Source organism: Xenopus laevis, chromosome 8L (genome assembly GCF_017654675.1).
Source record: "Xenopus laevis strain J_2021 chromosome 8L, Xenopus_laevis_v10.1, whole genome shotgun sequence".
Taxonomy (NCBI): domain Eukaryota; kingdom Metazoa; phylum Chordata; class Amphibia; order Anura; family Pipidae; genus Xenopus; species Xenopus laevis.
Genome location: NC_054385.1, coordinates 63,528,849 through 63,551,509, shown reverse-complemented (window position 1 = coordinate 63,551,509; position 22,661 = coordinate 63,528,849). Strand labels below are relative to the sequence as shown.

The window sequence follows — 22,661 nt, the reverse complement described above, 5'->3', positions numbered from 1 at the left end:
CTCTCAAGATTCTGTACTATTGTACCTTGACAGGCTTCTAGTTACTGAAATATTTTTCAGTATGAGTTTTTAGCACACTCCAGTTAAAAAGAGAGGTAGGTATTAAACTACAGCCCTGTCTCATTATAGCTGAATTCCTAACTGTTCCATTTCTTTGGTACACCAACCGTCCAGTCCATGACAGTCAATAAGTACCAGAAGAAATCAGGTTTAATAAATGCTATAAAAATAGAACTCTATATAATGCTAAAACCTAGATCTGGTGGATTGACTTATACTTTCAAGAGGGACCATGGCTATTCATTGGTTTAATATACGACCCTACAGAGCTGGAAATGAGCTCCCATAAACAATACACTATTAAACACTATTCTTTGGTCACCAAATTACAGCCTAGAAGGTTCTTCATGATGGACCTAGGGCACTCTAATCAAACCATCCAATTGGATTGTCAAGCAAAGTGCCAGTTTGAACAACATGGGCACACTAGTAATATGCAAGTTAACTAAACCAAAAAGACAGAGAGGTTAAAATGGAATCCAGAACATTTGTTTTTAGAAATAAGCTCACATCAAATCAAACTTGTGCATGAAGTGGAGGAAGAGATAAGGGTCTGGTGAAATAAGCATGTAATAAAAGAGTACAGTAACTCTTATGAAAAGAGTACACTGCCAAGGCACTTCAAAAGTATCAAAGCAAGTTGGTACAAAGGACACAAGAGGGGCTGTTTACGGTTACATCATTTTTAATCCGGCATGAGGTACAAAGCACAGCAAAGTGACAAGTATGTTATCTGGTAGAAAAGGGGTTAAAGTTTTCTCCTAGTCTGATAATTAAATAGCAGATGTGTAAAGGTGTGTGTTAGCAGTTAAACCTACAAACAATTAGGCAGTCTGAGTGAAGAGTGTGAAGCTCTCTTGTCTCCCTATGTTTGGAGGAGAAATGTTGTGCCTGGAGAAAGAAACATTGTTGTGAAAAATTGCTGACTGTGAATATTATCTGGAACTTGGCTGTGTAGACTGTAAATCTGACTGGCTGACTAAGAAAGAAGAGAAGTTGATCTCTGTGATGTTGAACTGTGAGTAACAAGGTGCTAACCTTGAAGCGATTCAGTCTCTACGAGAGGTCCCTGGGGTAGTCAGGAGGACTATGATCTCAGATAAGAGTGTCGTGTTATATACGTGTGTGTGTGTGTATATATATATATATATATATATATATATATATATATATATATATATATATATATAAAATGTAGTGGATCAAGCACTCCCACACTTCAGTTTTTTTTTAACATTTAACTTGTAAGGTTAAGTCTGATAGAATGTTTAACAATTGTTATGTGTGAAATAATATAGTGAATAAAGTACCCCCTCTTGTAAAATATAAGGATATTATAAGTTACCGAGGAGTTTTATGACCATATAAAAGTACGAGGCCGAAGGCCGAGTGTTTTTATACAGGTCATGGAACTCCGAGGTAACTTCTAATATCCTCATATTTTACAACTGGGGGTACTTTATTTATTATAATACACAATTTTGTGTATTATAAGGTAATAATTACACTGAATCCTGTAAATAATAATCCAAATATAATCCAACTGGATGTAATAAACCCTCCCTAGAGGAAATTTTCAGATTTAACCTTACCAGAGGGACCAATTATTTTGGCAAGTATAAATTTTTGCAGTTTGTATACTATTATTCCTCATTATGAATGGAGTTTAACCGGTACTCTAGGCAGTACAAAATTCTGGGAAATATGATGGTCCACCTACCACTAAAGAGTAACAATTTTTGTTTTGAGAAACAATATTATTAACAAAGAGAAGGTATGTCAAATGGAGCTCTAATGGCTCCAGCATATGCAAACTGCTTTATGGCTCATTATGAACAGCATAACATTGTACCAATATTTAAAGACTCTCTCTTTTTATATTTACGTTATATTGATGATGTGCTCATTGTTTGGTGTGGCAATGAGGCAGATTTTTTAAAGGGATACTGTCATGGGAAAAACATTTTTTTTCAAAACGCATCAGTTAATAGTGCTGCTCCAGCAGAATTCTGCACTGAAATTAGCTTCTCAAAAGAACAAACAGATTTTTTAATATTTAACTTTGAAATCTGACATGGGGCTAGACATATTGTCAGTTTCCTAGCTGTCCCCAGTCATGTGACTTGTGCTCTGATAAACGTCAGTCATAGTTTACTGCTGTACTGCAAGTTGGAGTGATATCACCCACCTCCCTCCCCCCAGCAGCTTAACAACAGAACAATGGGAAGCAACCAGATATCAGCTCCCTTATACAAGATAAAAGCTACCTGGTAGATCTAAGAATAACAATCAATGGTAAAATCCAGGTCCCACTGCGACTCCTTCAGTTACATTGAGTAGGAGAAACAACAGCCTGCCAGAAAGCATTTCCACCATAAAGTGCTGGCTCTTTCTGAAAGCACATGACCAGGCAAATTGACCTGAGATGGCTGCCTACACACCAAAATTACAACTAAAAAAAAATACACTTGCTGGTTCAGGAATGAAATGTTATATTGTATAGTGAATTATTTGCAGTGTAAACAGTGTAATTTAGAAATAAAAACTACATCATCAAAATCAAAAAAGCCTACGACAGCTCTAGCTAAGATGTATGAGAACATATCTGACAAATGTTGGAGATGCAACCAGGAGAAGGGGAATTTAACGCATATACTCTGGCGCTGCCCCCAAATTACTGGCAAGAGATTCAACAAATTCTTTCTAAATTTACGGATATAGAGATAGAAGACTCAGCATCCTTCTTTTTGTTAAATAAAAATAAAATACCCATGTCCCAATATAAAAAGTCAGTGATCTCTAATATGATCAATGCAGCCAAGCTATTAATTCCAAAATATTGGAAATCCTCGGAAACACCAACAATTAAAGAATGGATATATAAAGTGCAAGAGATTTATACGTTCGAAAGGTTCAAGTGTAATAAGGAGGAACAGGACAACAACTTCAATTCTCTCAAAAATGGCAATTGTGGCTTCTTTTTGTAAAGTCTGATGATTATCAAAAATTAGTCTCCACTGATTAGAAGGGGCATGAGAGCCCAGGGAAAAATGGTCAGAAGGATACAGAGTTAGAAGAATAAGAGCATTGAGAGAGAACCAGAGAAGTCAACCCATGGTCTTATAAGGTACCCTTTCCCTTTTTTTTTTTCTCCTCTTCCTTTCGGTCCTTTACCTCTTTTTATAGGCATTTTTTGTATGATATAAACATGTTTTATAATACAAATGTAATCTTTAATCAAGCAACATTTAGGACATCTCTTTTTGTATACGTCCTACTTTCATGTGTTTTGTTACCTCACTAAAAAAAAAACATAAATAATTAAAAAAAAAAAAATCAAAAAAGCCAATGGTTTGGACTATAAGTTATACAGAAAATCCACAGATAGGAACACCTTGCTTTATTCTACTAGTTTTTATCCACCTAGCTCTAAGAAAGCAGTCCCTTTCTCACAGTTTTTACGCACTATACGTAACAACTCTGACAAATATATTTGTGAAACACAGATACAGGAAACATTTAACTGCTTTGTGCAAAGGGGTTACAATCAGTTAGTAAATTGTAGTTAAATTATTGTTTGTTTAGCAATTGTGATGTTTTTTTTTTAAACCCAATACAATTATTTTGCCTCCAGTATTAATAAAGATTAATTATATCTTAGTTTGGATCAAGTAGAAGGTACTGTATTCTTATTAAAGTGGTTGTTCACCTTTGAGATAACTTTTAGTATGATGTAGGGAGTGATATTCTGAGACAATTTGCAATTGGTTTTCTTTTTTTATTTGAGTTTTTTGAGTTAATTAGCTTTTTATTCAGCGGCTCTTCAGTTTGCATTTTAAGCAGTTTGGTAACTAAGGTCCAAATTACCTTAGCAACCATGCATTGATTTGAATAAGAGACTGAAATATGAATAGGAGAGGCCTGAATAGAAAGACGAGTAATAAAAATTAGCAATAACAATACATTTGTAGCCTTACAGAGCATTTGCTTTTTAGAGGGGTTCAGCAATGCCCTTTTCAAAGCTGCAAAGAGTCAGAAGAAAAAGGCAAATAAAACTATAAAAAATAAATAATGAAAACCAATTGAAAAGTTACTTAGAATTACCCATTCTATAACATACTGAAGGTTATGTTAAAGGTGAACCACCCCTTTAAAGGGAAAAGGAAATCATTTTTAAAATGTTTAATTAATTGATTAAAATGGAGTCTATGGGAGAAGGCCTTCCCATTATTCAGAGCTTTCTGAATAAGGGGTTTCCAGATAACAAATCTGATACCTGTATTACATTAACAGCCCTCACAGCAAAATCAATAGAATAGCTGTACACTGTGGTTTAAGTTTCTAGCTCTAAATCAGAAATAGTCTGTTCCTACAAGGAATACCCATCTGCTAGTTTGGAAGCCTCCAGGTAATTAATTAGTAGTATGAAAGTCATTTAGGGATAAATTTCACGGCATTAATTGCATCCCAATTAATGACATTGGTGTCAAGCTAATTAATGACTTGTTTACTGAACACATACTCCTGGGTTTTCAACTTTTTTATTTCTCACGTAGCAAAATACTGCTAATTATTCACACACTAAATTAAATCTCAACAACTTGTGATTGCTAATTATGTTACTTGAAATATTACCCATTTATGATATACATCCTTATAGTTTATACCTTAAAAGCATAAACCAGAGAAAAGGTTATGGGAAATGTATTAAATAGCCCAATTAGAGGACTGCTATAGCAAAATGGTGTTTTTCCATTTGTATTTGTAAAAATATATAATATTTACTGTAGGTTTTTTTCCCAACATACTGATTCGCAGTCTTTACAAACGAAGGTCACTATACCCTGGGCCGGAACTAGAGGTAGGCAGAGAAGGCACGTGCCTAGGGCGCAATAGCTGGGGGGGCGCCAGGCACGTACCTCTGTCACCTACACCATGTCCAGTCCCCTCTCTCTGACTGTTGGTTCTAGTTGGCTGTGAATTTCCACTACCGCACGTCAATTCGCGTATGCGTGCTGCGAGCGGCATTTAGTGAATGCTTGCCACAACTGCCCTCCCGTGTGTTGCCCACCCTCCCTCCTCCCCCCTGGCCTACCCGTCCCACTGGGCAAATGCCCCTAACTTGTTACTTACACAGTTAAGTTCACAGACGACATCTTCTTCCACGCGATCTTCTTCCTGCTTTGAACGGCGTTTTGGCGCATGCGCAGTAGGAGCATTTAGCTGGTACGGATCTACTGCGCATGCGCCAAAAGTCACGAAGTACTTTTGGTGCATGCGTAGTAGATCGTACCGGCGAAATGCTTCTACTGTGCATGCGCCGTTCAAAACAGGAAGAAGATCGCGTGGAAGAAGATGGCGTCGGTGAACTCCCTGGACTGGACCTGCGCAGAAGGGTAAGTAACAAGTTAGGGGCATTTGCCCAGTGGGACGGGTAGGCCAGGGGGGAGGAGGGAGGGTGGGCAACACACAGGAGGGGGGGGAGGGTTTTTGCGCCAATTAGGTTTCCTTCCCCTTTAACAGAGTTATACATTTTGGGCTAGCACCTTTACAGATAAAATCAGACATAAATTATTTTAAAAGTTTCAAGCAGTAATGTCCCAAGAATGTTCTCCTCATTTACAATTGTGTGGTTGTACACTCACTATTACATTTTGAGTGCACTTCCATGCCACTTTCAGTCTAAGGCAGGCAGTTTGGAGGTTCTCTTCCAGTGAACTATCTGCAACATGTGACATTAGCCTTAGGCATTATGATAGGCCAAATGCTTACAGAGGATTTAAAGGCAAAAAAATAAAATCCCATTTTTACTTTCTTAAATGAAAAACAAATCTATTTCCAATATACTTTAATTAAAAAATGTGTACCATTTTTATAATAAACCTGACTGTATGCAGTGAGGCTTCATTTTACTTGCTGTGACAGCTGCAGATAGGAATCTTCAGAGGGTCTCTAACTTCTCTGCAGGGAAACAACCATACTTTCAAAAGGCACCTTTCTTCCCAGAACTTGAGCAGCTTTGTTTGTTTCCCTGAAGAGCAGCCGGCGACTGTGTAGGGATTTGTATCCGCTGACCCAGTGCAGTCTGCATATTCTGATTATCGCAAACTCAGTGAAATAGGGATCTATGATAGGACACCGACAAACACTACAGATAGAAAAACATATGAATGCCTGATTGAAGTTTTCCTTCAAAGTTCACCCAAAGTCCTGTGGACAGATGAGATAAAAGTTTCCAATTTCAGCAGCTATTGGGTTGCCAGTCCAATTTACCGTAGAAACCAGGAAGTGGTTTAAATGGGAAATTAGTACATGAATGGGAGATGAAAATATAATAAGTAATAAACAGCAATATAGAAAGCTCATTCATTAAATATTTCAATGTAATATTAACTATTCAACTGGCAACTGAGAGAAACCCCCTCTATGCAAAATGAAGCTGGTAAATCCAGGCCATGGAGTGATGTGTACTTGGTGATGGATAAGGGCCTCAAGTCTAAGGACAAAACCCTGCAGGTATGTTTTCTTGATAATAAGGTTAAAAGGTGCTTCTTGGGAACTTCTGTCCAGGGAGACGCTTAATTATTACAGTTAAAACCAATACAACAGTATTGCTAGGCAAGGTCAGGAAATCCAGTTTATCATGTAGGTATATCAATTAAATCAGTAAAGGTATTTGTGTTGTCAGCCCAGATGATGTCCCAATGTTTATTAAATTTCTATGAAACCAAATAATTGTAGAAACAGAATTTTCACTTTGGTTCTTGCCCACATATAACGCAGGGCAGCCATCAGGGGGGGGACAGGGGGGACAGTTGTAGGGAGCCTGAGGGTAAGGGGGGCCTGGCCACGACGGACTTTCTTGATGAGCCGGGCCCCCCTGCTTTCTGAGAGCTGCTGACTTCGGGAAGGCAGGGCGGGAGCACAAGGGGAGGTATCTTCTGTCCATTCCTTTCCCTTATTGGTCACAGAGTTTAAATCCCGGTTGAGCTGCTCAGGGATTGGATAGCTGAGGTTTGAACTTCTCCTCCAGCTCATCCAATCACCATGCAGCTTTACCAGAACTTGAAATTCTGTGACCAATAAGTGAAAAAAATGCTGTCACTGGAAGAAGATTTTTTATTAACATGTGGGAACCATAGCCACCAATGTTTTGTTTTTTTTAGTGTGTGGTGGGGGGGTGGACCTGTGGGGTGGGGAGGGCGGACCTGTAGGTGGGGCTTGTGGTGGGCATAGCCCAGGGGGCCCAGGAATTTTTTTTGTATGGGGCCCTGCGATTTCTGATGGCGGCCCTGGACACACGCTTCAACATTTCATTGCTTTGAGTCAGTTATTTTAACCTTCCATCCATGGAATTATGGTGTAAAGGGGTTGCTGGGAGTTTTGTTAGAGATCCTTACCCTATAAAACATGCAGTGTGACAGAATGGCACACACAAAAGGTCACTGTCAAAGCAAGGTGCTACCATAGCAACAGTATCCCGAGAGACACAATCACAGGCCAGACAGTCTGGGAGAAAGAACTTGACTTGGTTTTCTTCAAATATTTTGCCCCTTTTATCCAAGTGAGCTCTTTCAGGGGTGATATGATAACTATGTAGAAATATATAAGGGAATCATATAATAATCTATCTAATGCTTTATTTACCAGTAGGTCCTTCCATTTCAATAAGAAGAAAGGAGGTTCCATTTAAATATTGGAGAGGCTTCAGAAGGGGGTTTTGTGCCTTTCTCTGGATCAACTGGCAGTTAGGTTTTATGTAGACATAAACGATTGACTCAATGGATATGTGTCTTTGACTAAGTGCTAGGTAAGCATGAAATGCGTTAGGCTCCATGTGGTTTTTTTTTGTAATTTTAATGTGATGTAATAATAAAAAAAATTTTTTACTCAAAAGCATGGATGTAGAGAAATTCTTTTGAATTTGTAGTCTTACACCATGTTACCATAACATTAGCATTAAGCATAATTTTTACAGGCCAAGCTGGCAAAATATTGGTCAGGTGGTAACCCTAAGCACAAGGAAACCTGACTTAATTGTGAATTGTGGGGCTAACGGACCACCTCCCTGGGAAAAAAACCTAGCAACTTAATATGTTTCGGAACATATTGGTACCCCCCTTCCATGCATTCAGTATACTTTTGCAAAATGTACAAATTGTTTTTTTTTTACTATTCACAGTCAGCCATGGTTCATGTACAGACGAAATTATATTGTGACCATCAGTAGGCCTTTAAAGCTTACTGCAAAGTTAACTCTATATGGAAATGCTATTGTTCTCTAATAAAAATTACTGCAGCATGCACAAACTACTTTGCCTTCTTATATCTATACAAGTGACATGTTTATTGCTCATCCCTGTTAAAATAAATATTCCGAAAAAGTGCAGTTAATCCCACTGCCAGTCAAATTTAGCATTTTCTAAGGAATCATTTCATGCTATCTGCCTTTTTTCATATTTTTTTTACAGTGTTTTCCCATGGCTGTTCCTAGGGTTGGTTCTGCCTCCTGGTAAGATGCCTCATATTGCACAATAAACTGGGCATATAACCTCAGACAATGGCCTTTAACTACTACATATTTAGTATAAAAAAGGGCATTAACTCAAGGGATGAAAACATAATTATGCCTCTTTATAGGTCCCTGGTAAGGCCTCATCTGGAGTATGCAGTTCAGTTTTGGACTCCAGTCCTTAAGAGGGATATAAATGAGCTGGAGAGAGTGCAGAGACTAAGTGCAACTAAATTGGTTAGAGGGACGGAAGACTTAAATTATGAGGGTAGACTGTCAAGGTTGGGGTTGTTTTCTCTGGAAAAAAGGCGCTTGCGTGGGGACATGATTACACTTTACAAGTACATTAGAGGACATTATAGACAAATGGCAGGGGACCTTTTTACCCATAAAGTGGATCACTGTACCAGAGGCCACCCCTTTAGACTAGAAGAAAAGAACTTTCATTTGAAGCAACGTAGAGGGTTCTTCACAGTCAGGACAGTGAGGTTGTGGAATGCACTGCCGGGTGATGTTGTGATGGCTGATTCAGTTAATGCCTTTAAGAATGGCTTGGATGATTTTTTGGACAGACATAATATCAAAGGCTATTGTGATACTAAACTCTATAGTTAATATAGGTATGGGTATATAGAATTTAATTAAAAGTAGAGAGGGGTGTTTATGGATGCTGGGTTTTCATTTGGAGGGGTTGAACTTGATGGACTTTGTCTTTTTTCAACCCAATTTAACTATGTAACTAACTATGTAACTATATTTAACAAGAAAGGGTCAGAATCCAAAGCCCCTAAAGAGACAATATGTACAAACACCCCCTTTCCATCGTGATCTTGACGCTGAGACAAGCAATATTCTTGCATGTGGATATATGAGCGACACAAAACACTTTATGATGCATCTAAGGCAAGTCTTGGGTGAGATTGGCCATAATATCCAGAGACTTCAGAGAACGAAACAGGTTGGAACATACTCATGCTACTATCAGAAAATATATCCTCACAAACAGGGAAACTATTCAGTTACGGACAATAAGACCTAAAAAGGAGCTGGTAAGATTGTAATGATTGAATTGCTCAATGTATCTAGGTATATGCAGCCTTGTAATGGATGGGGTTAGAAACAGATGATTAGTGTATTAGAATATGCACAGGGTAAACTAACAATCAGAGAAATAGAACATTAGCAATTCAGATCAAACAACATATATGTGTAACTTTAAATGTTTATAGGGTTCAGTATGGTGTTATAGTTACATTTAAAATGTTCTCCGTGTTCTCCCTTGTATTAATTTACACAATCTGCGTATTTCATCATACTGTGGGAGTCAATTGGTCTATGCACTACCCTCACTATGGCTTAATTGTGGTGTATCATGTGTCCTTCAACTTTTACACTGCACTGTAGAAACACACACACACACAGATATATACACTGTATAAGATTCATAGAACATAAAGGTAAAAAAAGTGTATTGCTTTTAAAAGCATTTATAATTAAAATTATTGAAATTTTTATCAGTATATACTGGAAAGTTGCTTAGAATTACATCTTGCAAACAACATAATTTGGATGAAGGATGCCTTCATTTACCATTACTGTCAATATCATGCATGTGATTTAGACCAAATTCAACATAATAAACCAAAAGGAATCCATATAGTTAAACACCCTTTGCTTTCTACCAGCAACCTGACAAGGTCGACACACTTCTGCAATTAGAATAAAATGGTCTCATGGATGTGAAGAAGGGTTCAGAGCAGCAGCTGCAGGAAATCTCAAGTCAATTACAGGTGTGAATTTTTTTCTTTAAATTGATGTGCTAAAACAGAACAAGTTGGTGTGTTCTGCCTTAATTATAATGATACATACAATGCCCTGCTTTTTTAAGTAACCCAAAAACACAGTGCTAAGGTTCCTGAAAATGCCTCCAATTATTTGCAAAGGAACTGGCACTTTGACTCTGCATTTTAGAGCCACTTATAAACATGGAGCACAAAGCACCCTAAGTGCCCTGTACAGGTCCAGGCTGAGAATAAAAATAGGCCCTGGCATTTCAGGTACACAGAGGCCCAATCAGTCCCCACAGCCCTCTAAATACTGACTTTCTATGGCACCCACAGATTGCCAGTCCGGACCAGACCTGTTTGCCATTACTTACTGGCTTTTCTTGGCTTCAGCTGCCCCAATCACACTCTTCACTTCTATTGTTTTACAGCTCTGGACATTGTTGTGTGTTACTTTGCTGCGTCTTGAGTGTATTCTACTATTTACCATTATCTGTGATCTTGCAGGTTCTATACCATCATCGCCAGATACGGTCAGAAAGAGCAGAATATTAGAAATTGTAAATGAGACTGTTAGTCCCTGCCCTTTAGGACAAGAGATCACTGGATTCAACAAGCTTCTAAGACAGCAGAATGCAGGAAACAGCAATTTATAAATAAAGTTCAGAATAATGTGAATTCCTATCCTCCTTTATTTCATATTGTTGCTCATCCTATTTTTTTCTGTCTAGATTGCCTCACTGAGATCAACAATGCCATGGCGATGTGTAAACTGCTACAGAAAACACTACCCCTAAAATGGAGTAAAGTCATTGAAATCCAGGATGTGAAAGAAAGCGTGACCAGAAGACTTCACATTAAGGCAGATGAAAGCCTCCAGATAAGGGTAATGCATAAGATTTTTAAGAAATATTTGTAGCAGTAACACATTTAGGCAAAATTAAAATACAAGTCTCAAAAGATTAATACAACAAACACAAATGAGAAATAAATATATAAAAATGAAGGCTCTCATAAACACAAATGTCTTCATCTTAATCTAAAGAAAGCATTTCTCCTACAGATCATGATAATGCCAGAGTATTCTTGTCTAAATATCCTGGGGCTCTGAAGTGCTGTGAACCATTCTATCCAGTGGCGATTATGACAGAATGAAATAATTTTAATGAGACCAATGCCAAAAAAATATTACTCTGGATTTTTTTTTACACAGGATTAATAAAGAAGAAAAGGGACATTTCTTGGATAAATCATATGCTGTGTCTCATGCTATTTAGGCATTAGACACAGTGGGGCACTATTTTTAGATAAATCGCCCCAACCCATTCTGTTTTTTTTCCAATGCTGTGATACATTGTTTCCAAGTCACTTAACTCCAATACTCCTTGTCCCAGTACCTCATGGTCCTCTGTAATGAAGTACAAAGCCCACTTCGCCACTCTAACTGCAGAATTAAAGAATGGTTAGCTTTATTTACTGGTTCTCTGGTTTTATATTTTAGTAACCTATACAACTATTTCAAAACAGAAAAAGTGACACCCATACATACACTACACTTTCCTTTTCCCTTATCCTTTCCTCATTTCAGTTATATGCTATTTACATTTTCTCATCTTTGCCATAGCAGTTATTCATAACCTTGATCTTCTCCATTAGTTTCTCCGGTTTATTCTGGCTATAGATTTGTTGTGTTATGTTGATAACCACACCCTATTCTACACATACAGAATAATAATTTTGCACCAGATTGATTACAACCCTGCTTTCTTTGTAAATTAGTGACGTAAACAGATATCTGTTTCAGCCTGGCTTGTACATGATAAAACTGTATTTTGCTTATCTGTATTCAATATGAAATCTGGCCTTCTTATGCCCACCATGGCCACTTTATAAATGTATTGTGTAGATTGTACAGAAAAGTGAACACTTACTAAGCTTTATCACATACCTTAGTCATTAAGGCACAGTGATGGATGTATTGTTCCTTTTGCCCAAGGCTTTCCCACCCCCACCCACTACAATCTGACTCTTTCCCAGCTCAGCCTCTGCTCTGCTCCGGCATTATCCCCCCAGATCTTCAACAATTTGTGATGATTTTTTCTACCTATACTTTTACTTGTTGACATGAGCAAATCAGGATATTTTCAAAAAATCTTTAAAAATCTGTAAAAACAAAACTCTGTAAATTTGCATACCTGTGATGTAGGGACATAGCAATGGCATCAATGGTGGATCAATGATATAAAGGGGCAGGGAAAAGGGTAAGATTGGGCCAAATGTGGGGCAGATCAGGGCTTAAGTTGGCTGGCCAGGGGCTGAATAAGATTGTATAGCAAATTTACTTTCAAGTACTTTGCAGGTACTCTTGTAGCGGGTGGTGTATTTTTGGCGAGGCTGGTGAAAGCACACAAAAACCCCCCCATAAAATCTAAAGTCGCACTGAATTGAAAATGTAATTTTAAGTTAAACATCTTTAAAATTTTCCAATAATATTTTTCATAGTTTATCCAAATAATGTTTCTCTGTCATTTTGGGAAGTTTTATTTCTCAGAGAGTAACAAGCATATTTATCAAACATGGATGATTTTCAATAGGTCACTACACTGGTATTTTTATCTTTGTTTGCGCATGACCTTTAAACAAACTTTTACTATCTTATAGTTAAAATCAACAATCAATGGTTTTGTGTATGTTTTTGGTCTATTACCCTTCCTTATACTTCTTTTCAGACTGTGTGTGAAAATGCTATATGGTTGTCAGACATTACCAAAACACATATTTACTGCAAAACTATTTAATTTTAATATTATATAATTGTTTATATTTTATTTTGTGCCCCATTCTGAATTCCACCATTGATATAAACATTAAGCACAGTTTTTTTTATACATTTGAACGCATACTTGCATTTGCATGTGAGTTCTGTAGAATTGTATAGAAACAAATATGAAAATGTGTTTCACACATTTCCACTTCGCCATGCCTCTCACAGACAACCAATAAGATGTTTAAACAGGTGACTAGAAAATTCTACCTGCTGATTGGTTGCTATGGGTTACTGTTCCTGAGCAAACTTAGTGTCATGTATTACATAACCCCCTAAGGCTTTCGTCCTTTTCTTTTTGAGACGTTTCCTGGAGGATAGAATGGGGTAAAATGAATGCAAGTGTAGTTTATAAGGGAAGGCATGTTTGGAGATGACAATTAGATAACCCCATCCTAAAGTTTGCACTGGAGTCCACTGGTCACATGCACCAGTTCAGTAAAACTTTTACCAAGCTTAATAATGAGAATAACAAATGGTGATAATGAAAAAGGCTAAAGATGAGAACAAGCAGTGGAAAAGTAGAAATGAGTGATATAGAGATACTTCCTCACACGAATGCCAATTCCAATATTCTCCCATAGGCTTGATTGAGATACAGTACACAGCAATATCAGCTTCATACTCATTAGGTAGGAAATAAAAGCCTTACTGTTGTTGCTGTATTTAGACACATATGTCCTATAATGTATTATTCTGTGTTCTACGTCCAAAGGCCCAGTGTCCACACTGGATCTTTCAGTATGAGAGGGCCTAGATCGTCCATTGATAAAAGTTCTACAAAGACATCCAGGAACCCAAGTCCCTGAGAGCACCCTCATCTTAAAGGTATAAGAAAGAATATTGGTCTGCAACAATTAATATGAGTATTTTAAAAATGGTACAGACTTCTTAATTCTTGATTTTACATAAGAGTATTGCTTAATTATATGAGATGAAGCGTATACTCATTTTAGGTGTAAATATAGCATGCATTGTGGGTAACTAAGAATTTGTTATTCTTATGCTTTGTGTGCTTACACATTCCATAGATATTACTTTCCTCTGTAGTATTACCAGGGATGTTTATCAATGATCAGTATCCTTGTTTTCCCTTCTTCTCATTTTCTGCCCATCATTAGGGAACTGCTCTCCTGGAGCAGGCTGTTGATAAATCCTGCAGAAAAATAGATTTTCAGGAACTTACCCGCTCAAAACTAGAGGAAGATGCTAAGAGCAAGCTGTGTCGAGAACAAATTTACAGAACGGCTGTAAAAATGTGAAAGAGAACGACCAGTGGAAAAAGAGAAAGTCTGTGCCTCTGAGTTAAAATGAATTGAGCAAGTGCTATTAAAAAATAGAGTGAGTGACATTTGCTTTTTTTTTGAGTTCAGGAAATTTTATGCTGCATTCATTTAGTGCCGAAGATGACTGTTTTCAGAATAAAAAGTGTTTACAATTGCCTCTAAAAAAAAATATTGATTGAATATAGTTGTGGAAAACGTTTTACCCTTCCCTTCACTTTGCCTTCCTTAGTAAGAAAAAAAGTTGCCCTGCTAATGTGGGGAGATGGCTAATAACTAACGCTGCACTATGGGGCTAATTTATTGATCATTGTAACTTGGCTTTTGGCAACATGTAGAAAGAAAATATGAGAGAGATTTTAACAGTTTCTTTTATCGATTCCACATTTTTTTTAAAACACAACAGGTTTTAGGTGGAGAGCTTTTATTAAAAAAAAAAAAACCACACACACTAGTGATGTAAAAAATTAAGCTCTTTCTCGCTTTATATAAAACCTCAGGATGGAGACAGACCTTGGAGTCCTTGTAGATATTGAACTTGGCTGTTGCAAGCAATGCCAGTCAGCAGCTTCAAGGGCAAACAAGGTATTGCACTGTATTAAAAGGGGCATAGATTCACGGGAGGAATGGGTTATTCTTCCACTCTACAAGGTGCTGGTAAGGCTCCATCTAGATCTAGAATATACAATGTAGTTTTGGTCTCCAGTGCTCAAATGGGACATTATTGAATTAGAGAGGGTCCTCCCTGCTTCCTCCCCGCATAGTGCATTAGTGCAAAAAGTGTCCCTGAATATCTATCTTACGTCTCCATGCAGAGTAGTGCAGCAGAGCTAAATGGTGCCATTTTTTGCATCTTTGGAAAGGGACCGCCAACACTAAGCTATTTTACGCATGCGCAGTTGGAGCCAGTCCAGTATTCGTGCCAACTGCGCATGCGCTGTAAATTGCCGAAGGGAAGGAAGAGGATCCAAAGAAAACTAAAGATGCGGAAAGGTGGCGCCCTTGAGCTCCTCTGGGCTTCTCTGCATGGAAATTGACATTCAGGGACACTTTATGCTCTAATGAACTATGCAGAGAGGAAGCAGCGAGGGGGCACTGTTGAGGCTATGGATGAGACTTTTCTCATGGGGGGGGTTTAATTCTCCTTTAAAAGGTTGAACTTGATGAACCAAACTTACTAAGTTAATTTTCTAGTAGAATGTGCCATTGGATGATCCAAAGTGAAAGTGAAGTTTATTGACACAAGCTGCAAGAGGCAGAATACAGAACAAAGAACAGGGTGGGAGGTTTATACCCTTTCACATAATACATTATTACAAAGATATGGAAAGACAGAATGGTGTGGGAGCCATACATAAGCATGGAAAAATCTTGTAGGGAGTCACACCTCCCACTAACTCCCTGCAACCATAAAACAATAAAACCAGGGACATACCTCCCAACTGCCTTGTTTTTCATGGGACAGTCATGATTTTGACAGCTCAACCAGCAGTCCCGGATTGTTTGACCTCCTGCACTGAACAGCCAGAAAAAAAATACAAAGTTTCTAAAACTTACTAAAATAAGATTAAGATAAGCAAAGATACAATAGGAACTATTTAATATAAGCAGGTCTCTTGGGGGGACTTTGACTGTAAGGGCAGATTTGGGGAGATTAGTCACCTGCCGACAAATCTCCTCATAATCGGGGCGACTAATCTCCCTGAATCTCTCCTCACGAACTTCGGGCGACTTCGGAAAACAAATCGCTGCGAGTGCCATTCTGCCGTCCTTCTAGGGGAAGGCAGTTTGGGAAGATTAGTCGCCCTGAAGAAGAGGAGATTTGTCGCCGAGAGGCTAATCTCCGCCAATTTGACCGTGTGTCTCTGCCCTAACTGTGACTGTGATATTTTGGGGGTGTGGAGATGTTACACCAATGGTACAGCAATGAAGAGGTAATCTGATACCGCTTCTCTCTGTCCTTGATGGCCAAAACAGCGCTGACCACTAAAGGGGAGCATGAATCTTTGGGTGGAATCTGTCTATAGCCAGTCAAGCCTGCTATACAAATGTAACCATTACTAGTACAAGTGGGGTATCATACTTGAAAACAAAATTATGGAGGATGTGAAGTGATGGGGGGATCAGGGGTAGAGTTGCCACTTGGCCGGTAAAAATGAGGAGTGATCCCAATGTTTTTAATAGGGAAAAAAGATAAATATATAGGAAGGGCAGAAATTTTTTTCAGAAAAGGTGGCAACCCTGATCAGGGGTGAATCCAGGGAGCCAAAGTTGTGTTGGGAGTGAGGATTGTGGTAGTCCAGGATAAGGTCAAGTTGGGGCAAAACTAAACAGGGAGGCCAGAAAGTTAGGGGAATTACAAGTTTACAGGTGACAACATTATCTTGGAATTTGTAATAACTGCAGAGGCCTTAGCTGTTCACTTACTGGCTGCCAGCAAGTTTCAACACTAAGTAGCACTTAGCACCCACCCAATGGCAGTAACCATGAACATGCAGCGCACAGCACCTGCAGGTTATATAAAGTAACATTTTAGCCCTAGAAAACACATGTAACTAACTGTATAAACAGATTGATAATTTATTTTTAATATTCTTTATGATTTACTTAGCACAAAAGGTAACCAGGTGTACCCTTTGATTTACAGTGTTTGTCAAAAATGTACAGGCTGTTTGCCAAAAATGTACCAATAAAGGCATTTTAAATGGATGGGTGCTGTACGGAAAATCTTCTTTCTTACCCTTTGATTTACTACCAATCACTGGAGCATGCCATTGCCGTTTAACAATTCTAAAAGCAAGCACTCGATGCAAACTTCATGAAGAGGTGCAAATTATGACATTTTATTAATAAAAGAAGGAAGATTTGTTTATAAAGTTTCTACCAGCAATAAATTAAGCGGTTTTACTCTTTATACTCCACGCCACTTTGCCAGGAACCAAAATGACAACCCGCGTTTATCTACGTTTCCAATGAGAGGGGGATGCCCACTTTTACAATGGCTTCACAGACGTGACGCTCACAGCGTACCATGATAAAAATGGCGCTTTTCACTTCAGTTCTATAACGGGCAATTATAAGACAGTAAGGGCAGAAGTTGGTTGTTGAAGGCTTAGCGGAAGTGTGGGCCCCTGTATAATTGGGTAGGAAACCCCGCCCCGGCCTCTTTCCGCTCCGAGCTCCGACCGGTCAAGACACAGCCGAGGAGACACGTGAGTGGAAAACATATATTTCTATAGAATTTCAGGGTAAATTGATAAGAGTGTCGATATCTATACGTTCCGTACAACTTATACAGACATAGGGAATTGAAGGTCTGAAAGGATATTTAATTTAGAGCGCTTGGCGTGCTTTATGATTAAAGCACGCCAAGAAGTTTTACCCACACGCAGCCCGCACGGATTCAAACTATTTGGAACCTGTAAAAAGATCGTATTTTAATGCTTCGTAACCTGTAGCCGTGTTTAAATCTGAATCCCGCGTGGCTGTCGTGAGATGTGGCATTAGTGAGTTGACTCCAGTGTATAAGGACTGCCTTCCCTGCACATGAGCGCACTTCACGTGGAATTCTACTCAAATGGATGTGTTCCTGCATGTAACTAACACTTGTGGATTTGCTGGTTTCTTTATGGCTCGTAAACACCGGGCTACTCCTCTAGGCTTGCGTTAGGTGATAACAATTTAACCTAAAAACCACAGTTCATCTGGTTTCACAGTTCACCAGAAATAAAGATTTTTTCCATGTACTTTCTATTTTCTATGTGTGATGATCTTTCTAATATTTAAGTGTAAAGTTTAATTTTTCACCTTTTAAAGTAGCTCTAGGAAGGGGGGGGGTTGCCAACCCTTTAAACTGTTCTGACCTGATACATTTAGTTGATGCATCTCTTATCTCTAAGTTTCATTAAAAGTTGTTGCATCTCTTATCTCTAAGTTTCATTAAAAGTTGTTAGAATTGATACAATTATTGCTAATACTCCAGAGATACTGCTGAAAAATGTATTGACTAAATGTTGCAAAATTGTAACCGTTTAGAGTCTGCACCTGAATTACTGAGCTGCCAGACTCATTCAACTTTAAACTTAGATTTTGGAAAAACTATAAAAAAAAGGCAATTAATTGTAAAGTCTTTCTGGTGAACTATCAGAAACTAACTGAACTGGAAAAAGTGTTGGAAGGTGAACAATCCCTTTAAGTAGTTTAAATTGAAAAAAATATTCAATGATAGCTGCTCCCTGCTTGTTTTTGGTGGTAAATGCTGGTGCTAGGTTGGCTCACTCCCTGGTGTTGGTGTTACATTGTAGAAGTGATCACACAGTGTTCTTGTGGGTTTGTAACATAGATAGCAGATGTTGGTAAAAGTGTTTATAAAAAATACTATTATGAATCTTTGGGCCATGGGAGCAGTGCAGCTACAGCATAACCTGTACTTCCACGCCTGCCTTCCCTTTATTTGGAAGGGAAATGCACTTGAAAAATGGGCACATTAGCTTCCCTAAACAATCACCACTGGTGAGCAGTATTGGTCTTTGGTATCACTTTCCCTTTGAAATGAATGGAAGGTAGAAATGGCCATTAAAGAATGACAGCAGACATTTTGTGGTTCAGTGTTCTCCTTGGGCCATTATTGCATGGTTTCTTTTTTTTTTTTTTAATCACTGCCTAGCTCAGTTCTGCCCCCCATGCATGCTGTTGTAGTACTGATCTGCTAAGTTTATGTATGAAGCACATGTTGGCTTTTGTAAAAACTGTTCTTTTAAGGTGGTAGAGGCACTTTATTTTATTCTTCCCCACCAGCTGATTTTTTTTTTCCTCCCACTACTTTTTCTGAGGAGAATTTTGCTTGTTTTGAAATTCTCTGACAGGCCTACTACACTGGAAATGCCTTCAATGTATTTGTACCTTGTGTCACAAGGTCATGCCCTGCTGGCTCCATGTAGCAGAAAAGTGAGGCAGTAGGGGGGCCATAAATATGATATGGAAGGTTGTGGGCAGCCTAAACAAGTGGACTCAGGCAAGGCTATATCTGCAAGCTGAGCCAATCACAATTTGCTAAACGTTTGGTAATTGGAATAACCACTAAGCATATCACATGTGCTCAATTGCTTTAGAATACAGTACAATATTCCCAGATAATTGCATGACTCCCTTAACACTTATGGGAACTAACTAAAATATGTTATCATTATGGAAGAGATTTATGTATTTTTATTCTAATACTTATTTATTGGTTTTCTTGCAGGATGTCAGATTGGGAGACCGTTCCTGTTGGGGCTGAGACCCCTGAAATTAAACTGTTTGGCAAATGGAGCACAGATGATGTACAAATAAATGATATTTCTCTACAGGTAAGCAGATTTCTACATACACGTTTGCTTTCATTTTAAAATTGACAAGCTCTGTTACATATACTTCTCATTTTCAATTATCTTTCTTTTTCAAATTTTTCCTAGTTCCACCTGTATAGTTTCTGTTTGCAATTTCCTGCTGGTACTTTCAAACCATTAAATAATCCATGAAGACTATATCGTATAAACAACTGAGAAGGGTTCATTTTAACAACGTTTAGATTTTAGTGATTTCCTAATTTCCAGATTGTAGATTCTCTTGAGTAGAGCTCCTCTCATATTTCTGTATAATAATAATAATGTACCATTTAAATTCCATCTTGCAGGATTACATTGCAGTGAAGGAAAAGTATGCTAAGTTCCTGCCACACAGTGGAGGACGTTATGCTGCTAAACGCTTCCGTAAAGCTCAGTGCCCCATTGTGGAACGTCTCACCAACTCCCTTATGATGCATGGAAGGAACAATGGCAAAAAACTCATGACAGTCAGAATCGTAAAGCATGCCTTTGAAATCATCCACCTGCTAACCGGAGAGGTAATAATTTATAACATGTCTGTTTGTAAAACGACTGCATTTGAACATTAGGAAAATGATTCACGTGCCTGTTTCATCGAGCCTGTAACACAAAAACCAATAGACATCTACTGGCTATATACAATGTGGGCAATTGTAGGGCAATCTGGTGTGGAGCCCATTAAAGTAAGACTACCTGATCAACTGAAATTTGAAGAACACGTTTAATAAATGCACTGATTTCATAGTGATTGTACTTTAAATAAAATTGCCAGACCATACTATTAGCTGTGCTTTTAGTGGCCTTGCTTTGTGTTAAATGATCTGGCAAGCTTACCCAAAAGTGCATTTAGAAATGAGAGTTGATTGTATTTTTCTTATTTGGGCTTCTATTGGCATAATCCATGGCTTTTAGTTGGAAAAAATGTGGAATGTGTGACAGCTGTAAGTGGTCATAGTGCTAATTATACCAGAGCACCAGAAAGGCTTATTAGTTAGGAAGTTGTCAGTTCACTGATACAGCATCCCTTCAGGAGAACAATGATAACATTGGAACGGGAACTCAGCTCAGTTTTCAATGACATTATTCTGTCATGATTGCAAGTTTACTGGTCTGAACAGGGTAGTGATTTTTTACATTTCACTTAGAAGTTTTCGTTGTGCCCTAGCTTATTTTTAAGCTGGACTAAACTGAAAAAGGGAATGCAGTAAAAACAATTTTACCCAGTATACATGCAGTAGACCTTACATTTAATTTTTAGTGCTGGGTCGATTTTGTTCCTTAAATACTTTGCCTTTTTTTCTAGAACCCCCTTCAAGTCTTGGTAAATGCCATCATCAACAGTGGCCCTAGAGAAGACTCTACACGTATTGGTAGAGCTGGAACTGTGAGGAGACAAGCTGTTGATGTTTCACCTCTCAGGAGAGTAAACCAGGTATGGGCATAAATAAGTCATGTGTAACAGTAGTGATGATGTATGAAAACATTTGTTGTGAGTACATTCATTTTATAAAATGGAAATTCCACTATGGTTAACCTAATATTTCTTATTTTCACTTCCCCTTATAGGCTATATGGCTGCTTTGCACTGGGGCCCGTGAAGCTGCTTTTAGGAACATTAAGACAATTGCAGAGTGCGTGGCTGATGAACTTATTAATGCAGCCAAGGTAAGGACAAACATTATAGCATCCTACTTTGTTGCTAGCTGTAGCCAAATGTGCCATGGTGATATGTGTAGCTCGTTCTCATATTCAAATTTTTTTTTCTTCAGGGTTCCTCTAACTCATATGCCATCAAGAAAAAGGATGAACTGGAGAGAGTTGCCAAATCCAACCGTTAAAGCATCAGCAGCTTAATGAGTATCCATTCTCATAATAAAGAAATCTGTTCTATACCTCTGTGTACTTGAGTATTGAAGTGTTGAGACTGTGTACGTTTCATGAGGTTGTTGGGTCGGGATATGCGAGTGCTTCAATTCTAGAGAATGAAAGTTCCTTTTTTTGTTTTAATGCAGACTTTATTAATGAATGATTATATGTAGGGATGCACCGAATCCAGGATTCGGCCTTTTTTAGCAGGATTCAGATTCGGCCGAATCCTTCTGCCCTGCCGAACCGAATCCTAATTTGCAAATGCAAATTAGGGGAGGGAAGGGAAATTGTGAGTTTTATGTCACAAAACAAGGAAGTAAAAAATGTTTTCCCCCTTCCCACTCCTAATTTGAATATGCAAATTAGGGTTTGGTAGTCGGCCAAATCTTTCGCGACGGATTCGGGGGTTCGGCTGAATCCAAAATAGTGGATTCGGTGCATCCCTAATTATATGTGATTGTGTGCCTTAATGTGTAAATTGGTGCTTTATATTTTGGGGAGGGGGGTCATAACCAAGAGCAGAGGAGATTCCCTCTCAAGGAGGTGGATTGGTGGAAATGTAAAGTAGTACTGAATCTAACTAAACATGCTACTGTAATCATACTCAACTAGATTTTCAGTTTGACTTCTAAAGTGGCTGATGGAAAGCTTGCCCTCCTTTCAGCACTTGTAACTGGTTGAAAAATCACACAATGGATAAATATTACACTGCTGAGGTAGAAAAAGTGAGAATTGGGGGGGGGGACGCAAGTGCTAAAGGAAACAATGGTGAAAGAGCTGAAGAAAGATGCACCGAAGAGAAACCTGCAGGTTTTTTTTTTTTTTTATTATATAAACCGACACGCTCTTATAAAAATCATAGGAACGTGTCAATATCAAGTAAGGTGCTGTACACCAAATATTTCTTAAAGTCCTCCAAAGCTGCTCCCAGCCCAGTGAACCTTCATTAAGCTGACACTGCTA

At 38.3% G+C, this 22,661-nt stretch overlaps 1 protein-coding gene and 1 pseudogene across 1 annotated transcript; both read left to right on the top strand.

Moving 5' to 3' along the window:
* Positions 1–755: 755 nt before the first annotated feature.
* LOC121397299 lies at positions 756–14,442 on the top strand (annotated as a pseudogene).
* Positions 14,443–17,519: 3,077 nt separating this feature from the next.
* On the top strand, positions 17,520–21,721 carry rps5.L (ribosomal protein S5 L homeolog). Its single transcript, XM_018230114.2, has 6 exons — positions 17,520–17,675; positions 19,706–19,811; positions 20,138–20,347; positions 21,133–21,261; positions 21,396–21,494; positions 21,599–21,721. The coding sequence occupies exons 2-6, from the start codon at positions 19,707–19,709 to the stop codon at positions 21,665–21,667; spliced, it is 612 nt and encodes a 203-aa protein (XP_018085603.1). The 5' UTR covers positions 17,520–17,675; position 19,706; the 3' UTR covers positions 21,668–21,721.
* The last annotated feature ends 940 nt before the right edge of the window (positions 21,722–22,661 follow it).